Raw genomic sequence first — 26,517 nt, 5'->3', positions numbered from 1 at the left:
TGCAGGTATAACAGAAAGAGAAACAACCAGATATTATTTAATCTCCTGATATATGCCACCATGATCTCACTAAAAGTACTGATTCTGAGTCTGACCTAGTCTCTGATGCCAGCATCCAGTTTGTAGGAAAGAGGACAGAGGACGTGTTGGACTGCCCCATGGTATGAAATCATCAAAATCCAGGATGTGGCAAACGATGTCAAGTAGCTGGGTTTTTAAACAGCTAAATTATAAGGAAAATATAGGGCTGGAGAGGGAATTTACAGATTAAAAGATGCTTAGAGATAGATTAAATAAAAATTTTTGGAATGATCAAAACTAAACTATAGTGTGTAGGGATATACACCAGAGCCTAAAAATAAGACTAAAAATAATGTAGTTAAGTGATTACTATAGAATTCATGATAGTGGTTTCTTTGGAGGAAGGCATATAGGTGGTTGTGATCAGAACACATCACATGGAGGCCTTCTGCAGTATTTGGCAAAGTTCCATATCTCAGGCTTGCTGCAAATTACAGAGTATTTACCTTAAGCTGAATATTTTTTGTTTTATTTTCTAGATTTATTTTTTATAATGAAAAAGGCTAAGATAATTAAAATATCCTAATTAGAGTATTTGGTAGTTGTTCTCTGCTGTATCCACCAAATCTAACTTATGGGGAATTTATTCATTGATTCACCAAACTTTGTGTATATGTGTGTTGTATGTGTGTGTACATGTGTGTTTATGTACTATAAGACAGGCACTGTTCTGGCTATCTACTGCTGTGTAACAGATCACTACAAAACTTAGAGACACCTAAAATAATAATAATCGTTTAATTTGCTCATGAATCTCCATTTGGGAAGAGTTCCATGCAGAAGGCATATCCAGCTCCATGTGTTGTCAACCAGAACATTTGGACTAGAGGCCTTAGGATCTACTTCCAATATGGTTCACCCACATGACTGGCAGTTTGGACGCCGGTGGCTAGGAGCCCAGCGAAGCTCTTTTCATCTCTTTGTGGCATCTGTCCATGAATTGCTTGAGCTTCCTTATGGCTGGGGTGTCTGGGTTTAAGAATGTATCCCAAGAGAACCAGGAGGAAGCTGTTTTTATGACCTAGCTTTGGAAGTCATGTAATGTCACTTCTACCACAGTCACATGACTGCCCAAATCCAAGTGTAGGGAACACAGCCCCCACTTCTCAATGGTAGGAGTGTCAGAGTCTATTGTAAGAACATGTGTGATGGAAATATTGTTGTGGCCACTTTAGAAACTGCAGTATGCCATCTGTACTGTCTTAGTTTTGTATACAAAGCCAAATGAGATAAAGTCCTACCCTGAAGGAGCTCACAGTTTAGTGAAAGACAAGCTAAGAGATAATTATAACGAGAGTGTGATGAGTTCTGTAAGAGTAAATGCTAGGTGTATCAGAGTACATAAGAAGGGTGCTCTAGATTTAGAGTGCCTGATCTCAGGGTAGGATTTTGGGTGTCTGCTTTGGGTCTTAAAGGTGGGTAAGAGGTGTCCAGCCACACACCTCCAACCACTATGACAAAAAAAAAAAAAAAAAAAAGAAAGTGAAATAGTATTTCAGCAAAGGGAAGAAGCATCATATATTGATCAGGAAAGTGAAAATATTGTGCATTCTAAATCTTCAGTATTTATATATATGACTAGATTATAGGCATGGAAGGTAAAATGGTGAGAGAGGGGATTGAATTAAGTATGTAGGGGCTATATTATGGAAAAACCTTTGTGTGTGAATTGGGATTTTTTTGGTGAACTCAATGGGGGAGCCATTCAAAGATGTTAAGCAACAGAGTAAAAGGATCTTGTTTACCTTTCTACAAAGAGCTCTGTGGGGGCTATGTAGGGCACAGTGGCAAAGAGCAATCCAGGGGGATTGCTGATGCCTGAGCTAGTCATGCCAGGGGGTACCAAAATAGGGGAATGGTTTTAGAGTTACTTTACAATACAAATCTTTGGTGACTGAGTGGATATGGATATGAGGGAGAAGAAATATTAAGACTGACCTTCAGATTTCTGCATTGGGAATTTTGTATTTGTACTGCTTACAAAAGTAAGAATCATAGGCCAAAGGGGTATGTGCACCCCAATGTTTATAGCAGCAATGTCCACAATGGCCAAACTATGGAAAGCGCCAAGATATCCATCAATAGATGAATGGATAAAGAAGATGTGGTATATATGTACAATGGAATATTATGCAGCCATCAAAAAAAACCCCGAAATCTTGCCATTTGCAGCGACATGGATGGAACTAGAGGGTATTATGCTAAACGAAATAAGTCAATCAGAGAAAGACAAGTATCATATGATCTCACTGATATGAGGAATTCTTAATCTCAGGAAGCAAACTGAGGGTTGCTGGGGTGGTGCGGGGTGGGAGGGATGGGGTGGCTGGGTGATAGACACTGGGGAGGGTATGTGCTATGGTGAGTGCTGTGAATTGTGTAAGACTGTTGAATCACAGACCTGTACCTCTGAAACAAATAATACATTATATGTTAAGAAAAAAAAAAAGAAGAAGAAGCTAGTAGGAAGGGAAAAATGAAGGGGGGGAATCGGAGGGGGAGACTAACCATGAGAGACTATGGACTCTGAGAAACAAACTGAGGGTTCTAGAGGGGAGGGAGGTGGGAATGGGTTAGCCTGGTGATGGGTATTAAAAAGGGCACGTATTGAATGGAGCACTGGGTGTTATACGCAAACAATGAACCATGGAACACTACATCAAAAACTAATGATGTAATGTATGGTGATTAACATAACATAATAAAATAAAATTTAAAAAAAAAGTAAGGATCATAGGAATAGAAGTAGACTAGATGTGGGGAAGGATGATGAGTCCTAGTTGGAGGTCTGGCTCTGAGATGTAGCTTTTGGGAATGATCATCAAGTAGATGGTAATTGAAGTGATGGAGATAAATATGTTCACATAGGGAGAAAGAAGAGAGAGGGCCAAGGATAGGAATATTGAGTCATCAGCATTTAAGAGGCAGGCAATGAAAGAGGATGTTGTTAAAGAGAATGAGGTAGAGCAGTTAGATAGATAGGAGAAAAACCAAGAGACAGTGATGTCACTGAAGGTTGGGAAAAGAGGGAAGGAGCCAACAGGAAAATGTTCTGGGGAAAAAGCCAAATAAAGTACCTAAAAAGTTTAGTGATGTTGAGGTTATATGGGGGATGTAGGTGGAGCCAGTGAGGTGAGAAGCAAGTGGATAATAAGGAATAAGCTGACATGGTTATATAATTGTTTTTTACTTTTTCTCTAGTAGCACTTTGAGGTAGCTAAATTTTGGAGGGAAGGGAAAGTTAGAATAATGATCAATGGGTAGAGAGAGTTAAATAAGATTTTAAGTTTAGTTTGACTTTTTTTTTAATAGTATGGGAGGCAAAGAACCAGTAAAAAGCAGGGGTAGCCTCCGGAAGAGTGAGGACTCCCTGGTAGACCCCAGTTCTTTCCCCCAATAGGAAAAGAGCAGAGTGGGCCAGAGAACATTGTCTGGAGGATGGAGGCCCCTCACCCAGGCAGGTGGGGTGGGGGTTACATTTGTCAGTGGGAGGATGAGGAAGGAACAGAAAGTCCAAGGAATTCTCACCTGATCATTTCTATTTTCTGTGTGGAGAGGTGAGGCCATTAGTAGGGAATAAAGATGGTGATGGAACAGGTGCTTAGAAAAAGGATAAAGTTTTGAGGGAAAATTGTTGCTAATGAGAAAAGTTCACAGCCTGTGGAGTTAGTAAAAGATTGTATTTGCCGTAATAATTTTTCAGTCTGAAAGGGCTTGTCTTGACTGTCCTTAATTCAGGAGATTATTTCAATTGCTGAATTATTTCGATTTTAGAACTGTGTGAAAAATAAAGACTAATTTAGTTGGACTACTATGCCAGTGTTGAGATTGATCATTGGAGGTGCTGGCCTTTCACCCACTGACAGAGTATGCCCTGATTGTGTGTTGTTCTCATATAATTTTCCTCAGTTAGCTGCTTTATTTTATCAGATGAAGCAGAAGAAGTAGGCTAGAGTGCTTTTTGATAATGCTTTTATATTGCATCTGGTGTATGTTTGTTTTTGTTTTGTTTAGTTTCTTAATGAGAAGGAAATTACAGATTCCTTTCTTTAAAAATTTTTTTTTTTTTTTGGTGAGATGACCTTTTTTCTTTATTCTTTGTCTAGGATTATTGTTTAATTAAGATTCATCCTTTACTGAATTGTTGTTTCTCTTGGTATTATTTCAAATGGAAATATCATATCTCTGTCAGTGAATTATGTAGATATTTTACTACAGTTTGAGTAGTAGTAATAAAAGATCAGGATTTTACTTGGAATAAAGTATAGCTATGCAAAGGTGTTCTGGTTAGAAAAAATACAAATAATGCAAAAATAATACAGTTTATAATTTCAATGACAGACTAAGGCTAAGGAAATCATTGATATTTTTTCCTTACACTGAAAGTTAGAAAAAGTAATGCCTCTTCTTTCAGCATCACATCAGTTAGCAATAAAGTTCTTACATTCTTTGCATTTTAAATGCTAATTGTGAGTTTATCAGGAGTTAAGGAGGTTTAAAATGCTCCCTGAGGAATGAATTTTGACTTCTGAAAAGCTCTGGTTGATTATGGCTAAATGGTATTTTGGGGCTTTGGAAGAATTTTTGCAGGGTCTAAAGCCATGAAAATATATATTAGAATCAATTGCCCTACCCCTGTAGAATTTTATTCAAATTCCCTTGGATATTAAAAAAAATATCTGCTGAGCTTGCTGTGGACTTTTGGGCATAGCAGCTGGTGTTAAATAGGCCTAGATTGGCTCTGAGCAACTTTCTCTTTTTCTTACCCATCCTAGAAATTGTGAATCCATCTGATTACGACAAGACGTTACAAATATTTGTAGCAGCTTTTCTCCTCCTTTACAGGAAAGTTTCTTCTCCCTAACCTTTTCTGAATCTCAGATAAAACACATTGCAGCTGCTCATAATGTTTGGCAAGGAGAGAATATTTACAGTATAGATCTTGAAATAGAGCTAGCCTGACAAAGGACTGAAGATCGTGAAGAACAATTATGGTTCCTTTAAAAGTTATACTGTATAAGATATGTAGATCATGTGAGCGTAGGGAAATTTAATCAAGACATGTACAAGAATATATACTCCCTCTGGCCTTTAATAAAATAGAGCCTCTCCATATTCGGTGCTGCCCCTTCTAATTCAACAAATCAGTTTTTTACTTTAATTACATCTTGAGTCAGAAAATATATAATCAGAACCAAAAAGAATGTTGTGGGGTGGAAAACTCGTCAGGAATAAAAATTTAAGTACCATTCATAACTTCTCAGACACTTTATTAGAATCTTCACAAGCTTTTGCTGCTCTAAATGAGTTAGCCACAGGAAACCTTTCTAGAGAGGCCTTATTTAGAGGTTTAGTGAGCTCTGTAGTCAGAGCTATATAGAACCTTTGCCTCAAGCTGATGGGTGAAAATGAGATTTGTTATTTTTTCTATGAGCACTTCCAATAGATACAGATTGCAGTATTCTTTTCTGTAAGGACAGGGATGGCCAAGGCTAGTTATGAAATTGCTGGGGAATTCAGTAGGAGCAAAGGGATTTGGTGAATGTTCAAATTATCAGTCTTTAAACTTTTTCTTCAATGTAATGATTCTTATAAAAATACCATTTTAAATAATAATGGCCATTGTTGTACCTTTAATAATTTTGTGAAAATGTGGTGAATACCCATTTTTAATTTTCAGATGAAAAATTGTGGTTTAATGCTGTCACTGATCAAAGATATTCTTGATTTCAAGTCTGATATTTGGAGTTATGCCTGACTGCTCTAGGCCAGTAGTTAAGTAAGCTGTTCATTTTTGTCAACTCTACACTACTTATTGCCTATTGATGAAATAGTTAATGAACTTCTGAATATACCAGTACATCCAGTGGGTGCTTTATTAACTTAAGCAGATTGGAGCCTATTATAGAAGGATAGAGACCTGGTCTTGAGATTTCTAGCATTCATATTGATAAAAGGTTAAGTCCTGGAAATAGTATTTAACTTTAATTGGCAAATTTTGATTAAATAATACATTTTTATTTCTGGATACATATTATGCCATTCCTGAACATGTTTTTAATAAGCTAAGTGCTCTTTGTACCAAAATTTTGAACTATTTAATCAAAATCATTGATAAATGGCTAGAGGGAGTATATATTCTTATGCATGTCTTGATTAAATTTCTCTATGCTCACATGACCTACATATCTTACAAAGTATAACTTTTAAAGAAACCATAATTGTTCTTCACTATCTTCAGTCCTTTGTCAGGCTAGCTCTCCTATTTCAAGAATCAATCTTTTTGAAAAATGCTAGAGGAAAAAATATTTTAACTCCCAAGATACTCTTCTGTTATTTTTGAGGGTTTCCCAGATTTAAATAAAGGTAACTGCAGATTTCCTAAAGTCAATATGAGTTAGAATGTTATGTGTAATTGGAATGACTGGTTAAATTTGAGTCTGTCAGTTTTGTTTGTTTCATAAGAGTCCTTTGAGATTCTTTAGTACAAAAGAGTAGTTCAAATATATGTACCCTTTTATTTATTTATTACATGATGTCTGATAGCTACTGTCTATTGCTTCAATATGTCATTAATATGTAGCACTTATTTGGGGTGCCTGGGCGGTTCTGTTGGTTAAGCGTCTGACTCTTGATATCGGCTCATGTTGTGATCTCATGGTCATGGGATTGAGCCCCAAGTCAGGCTCCACACTCGGTGGGGAGTCTGCTTGAGATTCTTTCTCTCCTCTCCTTCTGGCTGCTCCCATCCCCGCCCCACTTGTGCTCTCTCTTTCTCTTTCTAAATTAAATAAATCTTAAAAAATTTGTAGCATTTATTTAATGTTTGGATAATTTGAATAAAAAACTGATAAAGCCCTCTGACCTCTTGGAATATACATTGTGAGTGTGAGTTTGGGCTTCCAGATACTTGGTTTGTATAACAGGATGATTAGTACCATTCACTGAAATGAGAAACTCCCAAAAAAGGGCTGTTTGGGAGTTAGGAGTTCAGTATGAAATATGTTGACTTTTTCTGTAGTAGAGAAGTCACATGGATGTTTTGATATGTACATGTTTATAACTCAATGGTAAAGTCTGATTTGGGGATTTAAATTCTGAGTGGGCTTGGCTTAGGTGGTAACTGAAGTTGGAACATGTAAAATGTTACCCAGGGAGGAAAGATAGAGTGAGGAAAGAGGAGACCTGAGCCAGTGGATCTTAGAAGCACATGACCATGTTATGCCTGTTGGGGGAGAGTGGGTCAGGGCAATAAATGTTTCATGTAGGAGTATATGGTCAATAGAGGGGAATTCTCCCAAGAGGTCAAGTACAATAAGTAAGAAATGTCTCTATTGGATTAGTAAAATGGAGTTTGTTGGTTAATTAAAAACATCTGCTTTGCTTGAGTGATGAGATGAAAGCCAAATGGGAGCAGATTGAGTAATGAGTAGGAGGAGAGGAAAGTGGAGACAGGAAGCATAGATAATTCTTTTAGGAATTTTGTTTTCAGAGAATAAGCAGGAGCAGGAGGAAGATATGTGGTGAAGGGAGAGGTCCTTCCTCTCTTCATTCCTCCCTCCCTATCCTTCTCCATCCTTTCTCTCTTACTACTTCTCCTGTTTTTCCCTATAAGAGCAACTTAAACATGTATAAAAGTTGATGGTATAGGAAAAACAAGTTTTCAAAGAGAGATCTATTAAGTACTTGTAATATGGTTTAAGGTTCTTGGGCGAGCAGGAAGGGATGCGATACAAAGTACTAGTAGAGAGGTCACCATTAGATGGGAGACAGCTACATATTTCCAAATGGAGAAACAAATTAGAAGGGAAGAGAAGTAATAGGTTTTTAGGTTTGAAAGGGCAAGATGAAAGGGCACAAGAAAAGTGGGAAATGTTTGAAATGGTTGACAGTAATTGGGACAGTACAAAGTGAGTTGGCCAGAGAAATGTAGAAGTATTGTCAGATATTTGGGGCCCATTTGAAGTTAAGAATCATGTGATTCTCTCCAGCAGTGATGAATTGCTTGAGTGTATGCTCAGAGAGAGCAGATAGTTGGATCTATCCAAGTATCCAGGGTTGGGGTTTGCTACATGGGTGCAACTAAGAGGTAGGATAGCAAGGGAGTTCAGAATATTGGCAAGAACATCATTGGAATGATATATTATGGCATCTGTTAGATAAAGAGAGAAGAGAAGAAAAGAGAAGGTGATCAATTAGGTGAAATGAGGAGACTCAAAGCCTTAGAGTCCAGTGAAGTTGAAAATAATTATAGTGGTACTGGTTGAAAGCAAACTGATGGGGTAAGAGATTGTGACCACAAAGAGAGGAGCTTTAATTAATTTGGAGCTGTTACATGTGATGATAATATCCAAGAAGAAACCATGACTGATGTAAAGTAGAAGAGAATGTTTCCCCTTCTAAGCCCACACAGAATGGAAGTTTTGTACCATTTCTTAAGTGAATCTTGCAGAATAATTTCTCCCCTCCAAAAAAGTACATGTACTAATGTGTGTTATTAAGGCTCTGAAACATACCGCATTTAAGAAACCTGCTTGGGGCACCTGGGTGGCTCAGTTGTTAAGTGTCTGCCTTCAGCTCAGGTCATGATCCTGGGGTCCTGGGATTGAGCCCTGCATCAGGATCCCTGCTCTGCAGGGAGCCTACTTCTACCTCTCCCTCTGCCCTGCTGCTCCCCCTGCTTGTGCTTGCTCTCTCTGTCAAATAAATAAAGTCTTTTAAAAAAAAAAGAAACCTCTTAAATTTAATTAATAGGACAGTTCTAAAATCTATGGGACTGCTGAACCTTTTGTGGTATAACATCTGTTAATCATCCAAACTAGGGTTTTTCCAAACATATTGAGCAATTATTTTGTATGTCATGTGCTGAAACTGTTTTGTTTTGTATTTAAAGATTTATTTATTTATTTGAGAGAGAGAGAGCATGCACAGGGGGAAGAGCAAGAGGAGAGGGAGCAGACTCCTGCTGAATGGGGAGCCAGACATGGGGCTCAGTCCCAGGACTCTGAGATCTTGACCTAAGCGGAAATCAAGAGTTGGCTGCCTAACCAATTGAGCCACCCAGGCACCCCAAAACTGTTAAATTGATAGGAATAAGTAAAAGTAATTATCACAACATAATACGACATAACACAATATGTGTTCTCTTACAAAGAAGTTTTCTGTTTATATTAATGTATTTCAATATTAGAATTGTTTTCCTGTTAAAAGTAAATATGCGTCCAGAACAAACTCATGTAAATGTATTATTTTGTTAGTGAAAATTGTGAGTTTTATAATTGCTTATTGGAAATCTTCAATTACTAGTGGATAGTCTAGGAAACTCTGCTATATTAGTTCCATGTAACAGTCAACCAAGGCAGTAGAGATAAAGTACATAAGCGAGTTTATTTACTCACGTAACTAGATCTGTCCAGAGATTTAAACCATGTCATCAAGAATTTGTCTGTCATCATTTCTCAGCTCTACCCTCTGTTGAATTGACTTTATTCTCAGGCAACCAGTACCAGTAGTCCCATAGTATGGCAGCTTCTCTCGGAAGGGTGAGGGTGAGACCAATGCTTAGAACCTGACTGACTTCTTCCTAACACAGGTCTCCTAGTCGGATTTTATTTGCTGATAATAGTAGTGCAATATTATAAGCACCACATTCCTGTCTTTAAAATCTTTTTTTATTTTTAAAATTAAGTTTCAAGATATTCTTTTAGGTCCCACAGTTTCTGATTCCATTCTAATAAGTAAAATCTTGCCTGAGGCCTTGAAACTCCAAACATTCCCAGTTACTAGTTTTAGTAACAAAAGGAACTCTGAACAGATAGCAGGATTATTGATGCATGTGCACTATGAGAATACTAAAAAGTCAAACCATTCAGAGAAGTTTTTAGATGAAGTTGGAAACTTAAAACATAGTTCATACAAAACTGAAGTATGTACATAGTAGACTTTATAGTATCCTTCTAAGGTCCTCTGCCCCAAATACAAAACTAGTAAAACTCATCTTCCCTATCCCTCAAAAGCAATCAACAAAAGAAAACCAAATCAAACCAAAATAATAAGAATGAAGCCTTTTTAGATATTTGGAGTTTAACCCTTTAAATGATCTTCTGAGGGATATAGGCTTGAACTCTGAAGGCCTTTTGTGGTAATTGACTGCCTTAGAATATGGTAGTCAAATACAAGTCTGTAACTTTTGATAAATTAATGGTTTTTTCTTTTGTCCTACTGAAGACCCTTAAATTGTGTCTTTGTATTTTCTTGGTTTGTGACTAAAGATCAATAAAATAATGACTGGCAGGTTACTTGTCAATAAAAATGCAAATGAATTTCTGTATCCAGTTTGGATATGGAAAGTCACAAAAGACCATACATAAGGGATGGAAGTTATCTTCTTAGATGCATAAAGTAGTGGGTGTGAATGGAAAGCAGAGAGAACTCCCTAGCACACCTCCTCCCCTCCCCCAAAGAGGCTGCAAAGCTTGGAGAGATCTCCTGAAGCTGGTGGATTGACTTTGAAGCTTAGGCAGGATACTGGAATCTTGCCAGGGCTCAGATTCCATTCTTAGCTGAAGGAAAATTCCTGATTTAGCTCTCAATGTTGAAGCTGGTGGTGAACTTTGAATCACTAAAGCTGCAGCAAAGATCAGACCCAGCTTATTACCTATAGTCCCACCTAGCAGCCTGACAGAAAAAGGAGTTTCAGAGTCTGCTGTTCTTTTATACAAACCATTTGGCACACAATCAAAAATATATGACACACTCAAAAGAGAAATGGAGAAATAAGAAATGTGACTTACAGCTAAGAAAATAGACACAGGTGACCTAGTTATTAGAATTATCAATGTCTTTAATACAGCTATTACAAAAATGCTAAGGGATCTAGTGGAAAAGATTACAATGGGTATGAAAGATGGGGTATTTCAGCAGTGATATGGATGCATAAAAAATGGAAATTCTGGAATGAAAAGTATAATATCAAAACTAAGGAATTCATTAAATGGAATTGTTAGTAGTAGATCAGTGAGATGTGATTATAGGTTGATAGAAAGTATCCAAAAGGAAACAAAAAGGGAAAAGAAAAACCAAGTATTTGATATCACAGGGTGATCTCAAATGGACAAACATACATGTAATTAGAATCTAAGGAGGGGAGGAGAGAAAGATGGGAGTAGAAAACATATCTGAAGGGACAATGGTTGAGTGTTTTCTAACACTTTCAACCCACAAGTCCATGAAATTTAACAAACTTCAAGCAGGATAATTAAAATAAAATTACATTTGCTTATATCCTTGTTTATTATAAAAGTAATCATGGAAAAATATTTATTATGTATAGGGGAATAATGATATGAATTATAGCTGACTTCACACCAGAAACACTAGAGACCACAAGACAAAGTGCTGAAAGAGAAAAAAAAGAAAAAGAAAAACAACTTTGAATTCTATATCCAGTGGGGGGAAAAAATCCTTTAAAAATGAAGGCAAGGAATACTTCACACCCACTAGGATAACTATAATCAGAAAAGTGGAAAGTAACAAGTTTCAACAAGGATGTGCAGAAATTGGAAGCCTCATACATGGCTGGTGGGAATGTAAAATGGCTCAGCTACTGTGGAAAATAGTTTGACTGTCCCTCAAAAAGCTAAACCCAGAATTACCATATGACCGAGCAGTTCCACTCTTACATGTATCCCCAAAAGAGTTGACAACAGGTACTCAAGTACATATGTGTCTGTGGTTATAGCAGTACTATTCACAATAGCCAAAAGATGTTTTATCAGTATTAGTAAGACTAACATAATGATGGCTAATATTTATAAGTTTATTACAGTAAGGGGAGAGAAGGAGGAGAAAAGAAAGGAAAAGGGGAGGCAGAGGTAGGAGAGAGAAGAGAGGTAAGGAAGCTGCTATTGGAAAGACATGAGCAGCTTATTCAGGAAGTGACAAAAGGGTTATTTTGACCTGATCAAAATAAGTTGTTAAATAGAGTGGTGAGCTTGGAGTTTGTGAGGGTGTGGCTGGAGTTGGCAAAGTGCCTCCATTATTAGACATAGGGACCTCTAATGAAATAATGCTGCTGCTCTCATTATAATGCATTCTTTGTCTTATAAGTTACTAGTTTAAGCAAATAAGATAAATTTCATGTCTTATTATTGTTTTTTTATGTATATGTATAGCTGTTTTAAAGGCAGAATCTCTCAGGGGCACGTGGGTGGCTTAGTTGGTTGAGCATCTGACTCATGATTTCGGCTTAAATCATGGGTCATGTGTCGTGAGATCAAGCCCCATGTCAGGCTCCACGCTCACAGGAAGCCTGCTTGAGATTCTCTCTCCCTCTCCCTCTGCCCCCCCCCCCACTCTCTCTCCCTCCCTCTCCCTCTCTCTGAAATAAATAAATCTTTAAAAAAAATAAAGGCACAGTTTAGATGAGTCTTGATAATTTAACTCAGAATAATATAATTTTTTTTAAAAAAACTGAGATACACAGCTGTTTACTGAGCAGAGCCTATCAGCACTTAAATTGTAGAGTCAATGAGGTGCTCGTAAGGAAACGGATTGGTGTGCATTTTGCACTATTAGATAACTTACAAAAAGAATATCTATAGTAATTTTGCTCATGCATTTGAGAAAAGCACCATGGAACATGAATTGTACTTAGATTTTGAATAGGAAAGGAGCTGATTATGGCCTCTTGCTTGGGTCTTGTTTCCCTAGAGACATCATCTTAGTTAAGAGATATACAGTCAAGAAAGCAAGAAGAACAATATGACATTTTACAACCTGGGTTTCAGTGAACTCTATTCTGTTGTACTGTAAATTTTCTTAGTATTGTTATTTTAAGACAAAATCTGAATAATCATTCAAATGTTCTTTTTGTGCATGTTTGGTTTCCAATTTCATTATTTCAGAATATGAAAATGGCTGACTTAGCAAGCAGGCTGTCTTTCTTTTAATAAATATTCTTAATATCCAAGCATCAAAGAAAAACAGCATGACAAACTAGGTTACTAGGCAGTGAATACTTCTAAAATGATTTGTCTTTAGTCAGAACCCAATTGCTAAAATAAATCACTTACAAACTGTTTCAGTACTTAAATTCTATATCCTGATGGGAATAAAAGCTGTGTATTCTTCATTCTCCCCAGCAAATCAACATCTGCAAAAGACTAAGTTATTTATTTATAAATGCATTCCTTTTATGAAGGATATATTGATATTTGCAGTATTTCATTTACATTATGGAGTCATTTATCAATAGACTAGAATTTTTTCAGGACACAATCTTCTCTGAGGTTATAATTTCCCTCTAGTTATTTCTCACAGAATCCCTCCAAATTTCATGGCTGCTTTGCATAAGTAGTCTCAAAGATATTTGGCACTCAGCCTGGAGGTTGAGCATGAATATTGTTATCTTTTCCTTGATCCTTATTGCCTCCTGATCTGAATATGTATCTGACTGTTCCCACAGGGCCAAATCATAACTTTCATTGTTCCTTCTAAGAATGTTATTAGATTGGGATTACTTACCAAAGTCTGTGAGAAATAATATTTGGTTACTGTTTTAATGACTTATTATTAGCGTAAAAAGTGTCCCAGTAACACCTTTCACTGTAGTTCGCCTTTCCATTGGAGGTCAAGTTCTGAGGACACCTCAGGCAAAATGTGACTGAACACTCAAATGGAAGTAACTCTGGTGACCAGCCTGCTACATGGAACTCTTCTGTGGGAGTTTTGCCAGTGATCAGTGCAATGAAATGACTGGGGAGCTGGACGATGGTTACAGAAATTTTGAGATGAAGGTTTTGTCTAGTCTGGTGTCTTTCTGTGTACTGATAGAGAAACTGAGAGCCAAGCTAGTGAAGTAATTTGCTCAGAATCATTCTCGTTATGCCTTCTGACATCAAGAACCTTATTTTTTCTACCTTAGTGCCTCCTTTAAGAGCCTTGCTCTGAGAACCATTATGTGCTTTTTGGTTAAAGTAACTTACTCCGCTATCTAGTTATGCTGTCATTTGGAAGAGCTGCTGATTTTTGTCACTTAGTCCAGTCAGCAAAGCTTTGATTCCTGCCTTTTATATATTTGCCTGTGCTTCAGTGAGCAGAGGGTAGAGGTGACCTGATAGTCTCTTTTACTGCAATTTGGGAATTTTAGTGAAGAGTAATTAAAAAGCCTGATAGGTATGGTTTTACTTGAACTGTAAGTAGTTTAGGTATTATTTCTTAGAGTTCTTTTTTATAAATTGATAATAAGAAAACTTTTAATTACTATGAAGCAGTTTCATATATATTATGAAACATCTCCATATATATATTTATGGAAAGAGAGATAGAGGGACAGAGACAGAAATTGTGAGACCCTTCAGTCAATTTTATTTTTTATTTTAAAGATTATTTTTTGAGAGAGAGAGAGTAGGGGGAGGGGGAAGAGGGAGAGAATCATCAAGTAGACTCCCCGCTGAGCACGGAGCCCAACACGGGGCTGGGTCCCACCATCCTGAGATCATGACCTGAGCTGAAACCAAGAGTCGGACGCTTAACCAACTGAGCCACCCAGGCGCCCCTACCCTTTAGTTAATTTTAAAGTAATGAAAATGAAAAGCTATTCTTGAATGAGATGTGAAAGTGATAGTGCATCTAGAACTTTTCTTTCAAGATAGATTTATAGCTACACTTAACAACGTTTTTCTGGGCATCTCATCAGACTATTATTTCATAACATCATCCCTCCTTTCTCCCCTTCTCTGGCCTCCAAGTCCCTCCACTGTGAGGGGCCATCCTGTTGCCCACACTAATCCCTGTGTTTGTTATCTGGAGAAAGATCTTTACCTTGTCATTACTTGAGGGGGGTAAAATGAGCACTGTCATCACCAGCCTTAGCTGCCCTACAGGCAGGATTAGTTGTTGTATCCATGGTAATTAAAATGAAGCTTTTTAAATTTTAATTTCTAAAAGTAGCTATTTAATTCACTGATATAAAAGTCAACCTGTCGGTGAATTCAGCACAGTCTGAGGTATTATGAGACCATAATTTAAAGCTGGTATATAATGCTACATAGACCAGCTTTAGCAAGTGAGTTTCATGTTCGATTTGTGGAAATCTGGCACCAATGGAGCTGACACTGGTCAAAATTTTTTAATAAACTTTATTTGTATTTGATTATTCCTTTATGAAACTTAAGGTCTACTTAGTGTTTGTGATAATACATTTTTTAGATCAGCCTATTTAAAGAGTACTTTAAATGAAAGGGTACTTTTTTTACTAATTGCATCCCCTCAAACACACAGATTATTATGCTTCATCACTTAATATAAAGGAAGCACTTTTTGAAGTCTTCTCTACCCCACACCCGGACCTGCCCATTAGGCTTATCTAGTGTTGGTTTCTTAAGAAGATGGTATCTTTTTTGATATTATCAAAAGGTTTTGGGGGAAATGGTTCTCTTTCCTGTCATAAGGTTTGATGCCCAAAATGTAGCTTGAAGAAAATTACTGTTGTCATTTCAGTGCATATTATTAAGTCAGATACAAATAAAACACTTTCTAATACGTAAAACTCTCCCCTGATTTTTCTACTTTTCTGCATAACCTCTCAGTGCTTTTCAGTTCTCATGGTACTCTTACAAATTGGCTCCATACTCTCTCCAGTATTTTAAGAGCATTAACTCAGAGGAGAAGCATAAATTCGCAGCAGAGGTGCTTGGTGCTCCCTTGTGAAGCGTTCGTTGCCAAACAGGTGAAGTTAGCACTTTCATCTCATCTTCCTGTCAGTAGTAGCAGCAGCAAGATCTGCAGTCGTATCACTGCTTCTACTAATGTCACTGCCACCTCCACGGCCACTCAGAGTCAGGGAGAAGTTCTCCAGGGGAAGAAGTGGGTACATTGGGCTGGGAAGTAGAAAACTGTAGCCACTGCAGTGCTTTCTGGTATATGTGTGCTATATATAATTTTGTTATTATATAAAAACATATTTTACTATATATATTATAACTATAAATAATATAAATATGTGTAAATATCTTACATACTATAAGTATACTGTATATAAATATATGGCTGTATATACATGTGTTACCATTATAATATATTTTATAATATAATATACAACTGCTGTGTATGCCTTACTCCCCACTCTTCTGTTCTCCATATTCTGGCTATACCTTTTATTGGGTTTTACCTTCCCAAACATTTCTTTTTAGGAGACTTCTCAAGAACCAGATTTAGATTTTTATTTTTTTTAAAGATTATTTATTGAGAGAGAGGAGCGGAGGGAGTGGGAGAAGCAGGCTCCCCACTGAGCAGGGAGCCCGACATGGGGCTCAATGCCAGGACCCTGGGATCATGACCTGAGCTGAAGACAGATGCTTAATGGACAGAGCCACCCAGCACCTCCCGCCCCCCCCCCCGCCAAATTAGATTTTTAAAAAACCCAAAATGCCAAAGTTGAAGATGGACATGCATTAAAGAGAGGTCACCATATTCTTTCAGTACTTCAAGGCTGTTTTTCCTTCAGTGCTTCTTGTGACTCAGTACAGGGATTTTTTACTAGAAAGTAAAGTGAAGCTACAGCTAGGATTAAGCCTATGGAATGTAATGCTCACATTCCTAAAGTGATGACCATTTGTACTACAGTAAAGATTTATTTTTAAAATAAGTTTTATTAAATATGTACATGCTTTTAACATGTTAATTTTTAATCATGTGCAGTAACTTGTAAGTGTGCTCTGAAGAAGGTTGTATTAATTTTTGCATTTTATAAATGACCAAAATGAGGTATAGATAGTGTTGGATGGAATCATAAGCAAGTTAGTAATGTAAGTGATGATGATGAAAAAGAAGTTGAGGTCATTTGTTAGGTGATTATAAGATTACTTTAAATTATTAATGTGCATATGTTTGTAGAATGATAAGAATATTACTACTGCAACCATTAGAATGAAAAGTAGATAAAGTGGGAGTAGGCAATTGGAGAGACAGAAGTTGAATTTCTGAAACTACAGTGTTTTTCAGAGAGCAGATGGCTAAAAATGTCTGCATTTACTGAATAGAGACACATACCCTACATATCAGAGACAAAGGAAACAAATGATGTGGCCTGCTTTACCTATTTTCTACTGATAAGTAAAATTGAGCATCACTACTGTGAGAAGACATATGGAAATATAGCACATGGCAATAGAATCTCGAATTCTTTTGTCTGCTGCTGATGAACAGTTGAAATGTAGTCATTATTGGAAAATTGACCAGTGCTTCCATTACAAATCCCCACGCGTCCTTCTTTATTACATTCTAGGTCTCATTTTTGTTCTACTTGCTCTTGGTTTCTACCCTCTTACCTAGCCCTTCATTTGCATTTGTTAAATGGATTTAAAGATATGAAATTTTAAGGAAAAGTTTCCTTCAATTGTGATATATGATACTTGGAAATGTACATCCTAAAGCAAGTGGCAATCTGGATTGACTTTCCTTAGTGGAGTTCTACCACCACCCCCTTATTTTACTTTTTTTGTGGTCTTCCTCTGGTGGCGTTGTTGTCATCATTGTCATCATGATCATGTGAATCTTTGGGAAGTTTCCTAGCTACTTAAGTGGAATTCACTATTTAAAAAAATGTGTTCAGTATAGTTCTCCTGATTTTTCCCTATTATTTTTTCCTTGAAAATCCCTCACAACTACAGTGCTATCTGAAATCTATGTTAGAGTGGTTCCTTATAGCTTGTGTCTTTTTTTTTTTTTCTCCTGCATGTTAATACTTGGTTTCCCATGAATTTCATTTGCATTTCTTCTTTTCTCTCATCTTATGAATTTTTATTTCTTTCTTATTTTTCCCCAAAATCAAGACATTTATTAAGAGACCAAAATACTATAGAGTTTATATGCATCTGATTATTTGTCATCTTTAATGTCAGGAAGGTTGCATTTTATTTAGTTGCAATATGTGATTAGCTGTGCATAAATACCTAAATACCCAGAATAACTGTGTATAAACTAGTTTACTATTGCTGAAAGCTTCTTTCTTAATCTCTCCAGGAAAGAAAGGAGAGGCTATCCAAATTTGAGTCTATTCGTCATTCAATTGCTGGAATAATTAGGTCTCCAAAATCGGCACTGGGCTCTTCAACAGTAAGTAGGATGAACTCTTTGTTCTAGCTTGTTTCTGATAAACAATGAATATCATATGTAAATTTGTCCTTACAAATAGAAAACTAAATACATAATATAATTTTTATATGCATATGAATCTGTTCATACATGTATATAGTAAATTCCATGTAACACTGATATAGGGAGGAAAGAAATAAACTTGTATTCTGGACTTTCTGTACTACATATAAATAATTATAGGAAACATTTTAGTTATTTTGAGGCTTTATATTAGAAGAAGAGCATAGACAAAGTTTTTTCCAGTGAAACATATTTTTATAATAGGGACTATTGTATATGTATTTTTAAAATGTATCAGTTTATATGTGTGTTCATATTTTTGAGAACATTTTAATTATTAAATTGAAGTCTATTTGAAATTTGGGTTTGGCATGTCACGGTGCTGCACAAAATATTACAAATCCCTGGTAACAGCAGCTATAGCCACGCAAGATAAAGTATATTCTTTTTCCCTTTATATAGTAAAATTTTAAAGTATTTTTCTTACTTCATTACCTTTAAGACTAAATTAACAAACTTTTTTTCCTAGCTATCCCTCATGCACAACAGAGCTTTAGAATGATAATGAATGATGGTCAAAACAACAATATTCACTACAAATATAATTATGTGCTCTGCCCCAATCTTTCCGATTTTCTACATAATAATATCCTAATGTTATTTCTTACTCTTTAAAAGTTCAGCTGTTTAAAATAACGTGACCTAGTCTTATTTAGAAAAACAAGGTGTTTCCTAACCACAGATTAGTTAAATGTCCATTCACATTTCAGATTTATTTGCTATAATTCCTTTTTAATATGTAACACATGTTCCCATATTTATTCCACTCAAGCAACACTCTTTTATACACAATTGAGGCAAAGCATCAGGTATTTTAATTAACAAAAAAGAAGAAAATTTTATTTTCATATAAAAGAGATTTTCTACTTCAGCGTTAGCCTCTGATGCTGCTATTACCACTTCCGACCTCCAGAAGTGATCTATGGCAATAGGGGGGGCTGTGAAGTAATGCAGACCATCTCCCCTGGCATTGAATAGCAAATACAAAAATAATAATTTTAGGCAAAAACTACATGGTAGAGTAAGTCTCTTTTAAGGCCCTATCCTAATCTTGTTTTCTTAAGTTAATGATTTACAGATAAATAGTAGTTTATAGGACTTGGTTTATTATGATTTGACATTCAAAATAAAGTATGGGAGGCTTGATTAGGAATCTATGATATATTCTAGAGACTATGAGGACAGGTTTTGATGACTTAGAAGAAAAGAAAAAGAGTTCTTGAAAAGAAATATTTAAAAAGTTTTTTTAAAAAAAATGTTCTTGAAAGGAAGTGTTCAAGTGTGTTCTTCAAAAAAAAGAAAATCAGTTTTTTTTTTAAGATTTTATTTATTTATTTGAGAGAGAGAGAGAGAGATCACGAGCAGGGGGGAGGGGCAGAGGGAGAAGCAGATTCCCTGCTTAGCAGGGAGCCCAACGTGGGACTTGATCCCAGGACCCTGGGATCATGACCTGAGCCGAGGGCAGATGCTCAACCAACTGAGCTACCCAGGCGTCCCAAGAAAATCAGTTCTTAAAAAGAAATGTTCACATACCTCAGTTAGCACTTCATAAAATTATTTAGCATTGAAACAAGTCAGTGAAACACATGACATTGTCAAGTTGTCATAAACTCACCTTTATTTCACTTAGTCAGAGGTCTTTGTGCCAGCAATTAGTAGCAGTTCATCGGTGAGCTGATTTATGAAAGGTGCTTCCCCTGCCCAATTTTCCTTTAGTCAACTCTCTTAAATACTTGAGAACGAAGGCCTATTATAAACTCAAGGTTATCCTCAGCTTTATTCTTCGGTGTAAAATTAGGAGAGTGGAATTTAGAGCTTCAAATGTTAGCTAGTGACAGAAAAATAATATAATATTATAATAGTAGGAATAGGGTAACACTCCTAATGTTTGTTTGTTTTCCTGACAATCTGGGATGCCTAAGAATTTTGTGCCCTCAAGACAGGTGTCTAGGAGTACTGCAGTGGTTCTGAGACTTCATGTCACATACATCACTTTGAAGCTCATAGTTATGAGAACGTCAGCTTTTGGCTCTAACGGAGCCTGTTTTGATAAATCAGGTTGATCAGAGGGTGAGGGAGTTTTTTTCCTTTATGTATGTAAAGACACGCTCATTTACATATAGAAACAAAAGAAATCCAGTTAGTACAATATGATGAAGTTACACATGGTTGGCTATCCTAAAATTATGTCAGGTATAATATGCACAATCTTAATGAATTAATGGTACAAATCTTAACTTGTTAAAATTTGAAGTTATTTACATGTTATCTTCTCCATTTAAAAATGGACTTTATTTTTAAATAAATTTACCAAATTGACAGTGACTGATATAGATAAAAGTTTGGTGTTAACAAACTGCTTTTAGCTGAAATGAATTGAAGTGCCTTTCCCACAAAGCATGTATCTCGTTCAAATATACATTGTGATCTATTTGTCATAAATTATCAGTGTCCTCGAAGCTATGAAATGCCCATTTTTTCTAAGAAATTGTTCCCTCTGTAATTGAGAATTCTAGAGAATGTTTACTTCCTCAAGGCCCAGTTGCTCTATTTGTATCTTCATGCTGAAGGAGATCATTACTTCTATCAGTGAAGTTCTCCTTGGTATTTCCTGATTTATTTAGAAATCTTATGAACCAAAAAGACTGAGGTAGTCTGCGGTTTATGACACTATTGCTCACTGTGAATAAATGTACACAACTTTTTCTGTAAATCATTTGGTATCCTACTTATTTTGGAGAAAGGGTTTCTCCCTCAGATATACAGGTAACTGAGGCCTTGGGTCTTACTATGAGTGTGAAGGTTTCAGGTGTTAAGTACGATAATCTAAGAAGTATAACAATGTAGAGACTGCTTAGTCATAATTAAAATTTTTTCTGACACAATATAGTATTTTTTAGAGTATTCTAATTTGGTAAATGTAAAATAGAATTTTTTTTATTATTCTAAACAATTTTTTTCTCTATATAAAAGCTTAAAATAAACTTGCCAAAATGGCATAGTTAAGCATATTCAAAATATTTTATGGTGATATACCTCACGCAACATGAAACTCACCATTTTAAATTGTACACTTAGTGGTTTTTGGTATACTCACTCTGTTGCACAACCATCTCTACTGTCTGCTTCCAGAACATTTCAGTCTCCCTAATAAGATACTCCATACCTAGTAGTAGTTAGTCTCAACTCCCTCCTTTTCCCATTTTCTGGCAGTCACTAACCCACTTTTGATCCCTAAGGATTTGCCTATTCTGGACATTTCACATAAATAGAATCATATAATATGTGACCTTTTGTGTCTAATTTTTTCCAGTTAGTATAATGTTTTCAAGGTTCATCTGTGTTGTAGCATGTGACGTACTTCATTTCTTTTTATGACTGAATAATGTTCCATTTATGAATTTATCACATATTGTTTACCCATTCATCAGCTGATGGCCATTCGGGATGTTTCCACTTTTTGGCTATTATGAATAACGCTACAGTGAACATTGATATACAAGTTTTTACGTGAACATGCATTTTCATTGCTCTCTGTTATATACCTGGGAATTGCTGGGTTATATGGTGATTCTATGTTTAAGTTTTTGAGGAACTGCCAAACATTTTTCCACAGTAGTTTCCCTGTTTTACATTTCCACTAGCAGTATATGAATATTCTAATTTCTTTACAATGTCATCAGTGCTTATTATTTTCTGTTTTTTAAAATTATATTACTAGTGGATGTGAAATGATGTATCTTTTATTTGCATATTCCTAATGACTACTGATGTTGAGCATATTTTCATGTACTTATTAGCCACTTGTATATGTTCTTCAGAGATATGACTGTTCCTTTTCTTTGAACACTTTTTAATAGGGTTGCTTTTTAATTCTTGAGTTATAAGAGTTCTTTATATTTTTTGGATACAAGCCCCTTAACAGATATATACTTTGCAGATGTTTTTTTTTTTTCTCATTTTATGGACTGTCTTTTCACTTTCTTGATAACGTCATTTGACAAAAGTTTTTGACAAAGTCCAGTTTATCTGTTTTTCTTTGATGGCACATGTTTTTGGTGTCATAGCTAAAAAACCATCATCTAATCCAAGATCATAAAAATTTTCACCTTTATTTCCTTCTGAATGTTTTATAGTTTTAACTTATACATGTAGGTCTTTGATCCGTTATTAGTTAATTTTTGTATATGGTGCACGGCAGAGGTCCAGATCCATTCTTTTGAATGTGGAAGCATATTTAATTTAAAACCTTAAAAAGGCAACAGCTGTGAAATCACTGTTTCTTTATTCAAATGAACATATAAAAATTGGAACTTTAAAGCATAATTTTAAATAAAATGAGGCAATTAATTGCATTATACATAGGGAAATGAAACTAGAATTAATCTTAATACTATTCCTATTGGACTTGTCATAGCTATTTATTTCAATATTTTTAATAGTGTGGCTAAAATGTAGAGCTTATTTGAAGACAGTCTCATGGACCACTTCGATCAACAGTCTTGATGGAAGGGAGAATGTAAGATAATTAGATGATACATGAATTTGGCTTTAATCCAATATAGCATCTGATGGTTGATGTTTAATATTTATTGTTATGATCTGAGTAGTCTTTTAATATGTTTTAACAGCTCCAAGAATGTGTTCTTTTTCTCAGTGTACTAACAGCCTTAAGTAACTTTCACTAGTACCTCTGGGCTCTGTGAACTACTCCATATTCAGCATCTTCCTGTGCTGCAAGAGGTTGTAATTTTGCTTTGAGAACTATTTCTCAGAGACTGCTTCTGAAGTCAGGGCCAGAGGTGTTAGGATTAATTGCATAATCTGGAAGCCTACTGGTAACCATGCGTATCCATTTCCATTGAAAGTTTTTCAAGCCGCATTCTATTTAATGAGATCTCTTCTAGTCATATCAAGAATACTTCCCTTTCTCAGAGCCATCTTTTACTGCAGAATTTCTATAGTAAGTGGTTGAGCAAACAACTTGTTCCATCCCCTTGTGAGTACTAGTTGTGTCACTGCTCTGTGGAATGATAACACATTTCTAATAGTAGTACTCTTTGAAAAATGTTCTTTAAAACCAGAATAAAGCACATCTTGGTCCAAATAATTGTTCTTAAGACCTCAGAAGAATTATTAAGTTATTCAACCCTTGGGGCTCCTGGGTGGCTCAGGTGGTTAAGCATCCGACTCTTGATCTCAGGGTTGTGAGTCTGAGCCCCATGTTGGGCTCCATGCTGGGCATGGAGCCTACTTAAAAAATTATTCAACTCTTCCTTCCTTAAAATTCATATTTTTCTATACCGTATTGGCATATATGTTATTTCAGTTTTAGAATTACTTTGTACTAGAATTTAGAAAATAAAAATATTAGACGATAAAGAAATGCTTCCATTATATAGAATAATATATAATCTTATTGTAAATAAGATTTGCTAGCTTGCTTCTTTTTAGAAAATTAGAAAATTGTAATTCAGCTATGTTTAAGTTGTACATCATTGTAATGTTAGTATTATAATGCTTGGCTTCCACCATTGGCATAGGGAAGTATAGTTCTTTTCATGCATAACATCATATACTGCTTGTTGTTGTTAGCGTTCTCCTTCAAGCCTAGCAGAGCAACCTTGTACTTCCTTTAACAAGGCATGTTGTTAAATTCAGGTTAAATACTATATATTTTATACCTTAGTTGTCTTTCTTTATTCCTAAGGTTTTAACTTACCTCCCCTCCTTCTAGCCATTCTTGCTCACCAGACACTAAGATGTAGAAAAATGAGAAATAAGGGAAAATAAAAATAAAAATTCTTGCATCAGTACTCCATTCAATACATGCCCTCTTTAATACCCATCACCAGGCTAACCCATCCTCCTACCCCCCTCCCCTCTAGAACCCTCAGTTTGTTTTTCAGAGTCCATCGTCTCTCATGGTTTGTCTCCCCCTCCGATATCCCCCCCTTCATTCTTCACCTCCTGCTATCTTCTTTTTTTTTTTTTTTAACATATATTGTATTATTTGTTTCAGAGGTGCAGGTCTGTGATTCAACAGTCTTGCACAATTCACAGCGCTCACCATAGCACATACCCTCCCCAATGTCTATCACCCAGTCACCCCATCCCTCCCACCCCCCACCACTCCAGCAACATTCAGTTTGTTTCCTGAGATTAAGAATTCCTCATATCAGTGAGGTCATATGATACATGTCTTTCTCTGATTGACTTATTTCGCTCAGCATAATACCCTCCAGTTCCATCCACATTGTTGCAAATGGCAGGATTTCATTCCTTTTGATGGCTGCCCTGATTTTTTTTTTTCTAACATTTTTTTTGGCCTCTCAAAAAGGAGCTCATCTTGCACTGAAATGTTTGCAATAAAGGCATACAATTTGGGGCCCCTGGGTGGCTCAGTCGGTTATGCTTCTGACTCTTGGTTTCGGCTCAGGTCATGATCTCAGGGTTGTAAGATGGATCCCCACATTGGGTTCCACTTTCAGCACAGAGTCTGCTTGAGATTCTCTCTCTCCCTTCCCCTCTGCCCCTTCCTCCACTTGAGTGTGTGCACTCTTTCTCACTTTCAAATAAATAAATAAATAAAATCTTTGAAGAAATAAGTAAAGCCATACCAATTTTCATTACATACTTGGAAATTAGGCTGAATAGGTTAAGAAAAAAAAATAGGCCCTTATTCTCCCCTCCCCGCCCAAAATATTTTCATTTTCTAGTACTGACTCCTCATTGCCTCTTCACTTAAATGAATCTTTTTATTTCACTAAGCCCAATATGTTTTTACTGGAATGTTCTTTAAGAATAAGGCCCAGGTAAAATAACTAAATAGCTAGCCCAGTCAATCAGGAAAGCTTGTCTTATTAAGTATAACTAATTAACTGTGTTAGATTAACTATAACTTCAAAAAAGAAACCACTCCCCCCATATCTTGGGCAAAAATCTTAGATAACTTACTGACAAGGAAAAATCTTTCCCTGCTGAGGATTAGAAAGATATGATATTTGAAGTAAAAAGCTTCATTTCCTTTTTGATGTAATTATGATGGTTCTTGGGATGTTGGATTTTGTTGCTGATGCATTCTACATTCTATTACTAACAAGCTTGCAGAATTGTGTTGGAATTTAATTGAAATCATGTTAATAAAAATGTTCCTTCCAATGCTTGCAGAGAAGTCCCTGTAAAACCTGATATACCCAGACCGGGCATATGTAGGGCCTTTCCCTGTGTATGTGTAGGCACACACATGTACTTACGCATACACTCACAAACTGTTCAGCTTACACTTTTTTTTCTTAAAGATCATTATTTATTTGAGAGAGAGAGTGCGCACACATGCTCAGGGGGCATGGTGCGGGGGGCGGGGAGTGAGGAGCAGAGGGAGAGGGACAAGTGGACTTGCACTGAGTGCAGAGCCCCACAACCAGGCTCGATCTCACAACCCTGAAATCGTGACCTGAGCCGAAATCGAGATTCGGATGCTTAACCGATTGAGCCACCCAGGTGCCCCCAGCTTACACTTTATAACGGTATCAGATCTCTATTTCAAAGAAACTAATAAATCCAAAGAACTGTTGTGTAATCCCTGTGATATAGTAATGTAAGTTCCTTCCCATTCACTTCTTTTTTAAAGCAAATAAACAAATACAGATGTTCTTTCAGGATGATTTTTCTCCCAAACAGATTCTTCACATACAAATCCTTAAATGAATTTCTCAGTGTTAGCTGAGCTTTTGTACTTCAGATGCCCTTCTGACTTAATGAATTCTCCAGGCTCTGCATTTTACTGTTCTAAATAAATCAACATTTGGGAGGATAGGTTGAATAGGACAAGAAATCAAGCACATGACATCCTTGTTTGTGACGCCTTTCTAATATGTAGACCTTCTTGAAAGATAATGATGAAAACAAATTCTTTGCAAGGTGACATTGAATTTATTTTTCTGAGAAAAAAAATCAATAAAACAATTTTGCCATTGGAAACACTTGGAAATATTTCTATTATAGTAAAAAATTTGGTGTTATACTGAGATACAGTGTGATAAAATTTTGGAAAAGATATATTTAATAATTTTGACTGCCTATTTTAAGAATTATAAACTGTTAGTATACGCAAAAATTTAATTTTGTGTGCATTATGCATTTGTTTTTACCTCATACTTGTGGCTGGTTCTCTGTATAATTTGTTCTTTAAATCTATTTTTGGAAACACTGATT

The 26,517-nt window shown here is 36.1% G+C and overlaps 1 protein-coding gene across 9 annotated transcripts in view; it reads left to right on the top strand.

Annotated features, from left to right (window-relative positions):
• FER (FER tyrosine kinase) overlaps positions 1-26,517 on the top strand; it is a 439,678-nt gene that overhangs the window by 153,656 nt on the left and 259,505 nt on the right. For all 9 annotated transcript variants that reach the window (XR_004299354.1, XR_004299353.1, XM_032403878.1 and 6 more), the window contains one exon: positions 18,106-18,198. Coding sequence is in view for 7 of the 9 variants with exons in the window: in XM_032403878.1 (XP_032259769.1) it covers positions 18,106-18,198 (93 nt within the window). In the remaining 2 variants the exon portion in view is untranslated. The remainder of the gene's footprint in view (positions 1-18,105; positions 18,199-26,517) is intronic.

Source organism: Phoca vitulina, unplaced genomic scaffold (genome assembly GCF_004348235.1).
Source record: "Phoca vitulina isolate PV1807 unplaced genomic scaffold, GSC_HSeal_1.0 scaffold6, whole genome shotgun sequence".
Taxonomy (NCBI): Eukaryota; Metazoa; Chordata; class Mammalia; order Carnivora; family Phocidae; genus Phoca; species Phoca vitulina.
This window is presented reverse-complemented; position numbering and strand designations above follow the sequence as displayed.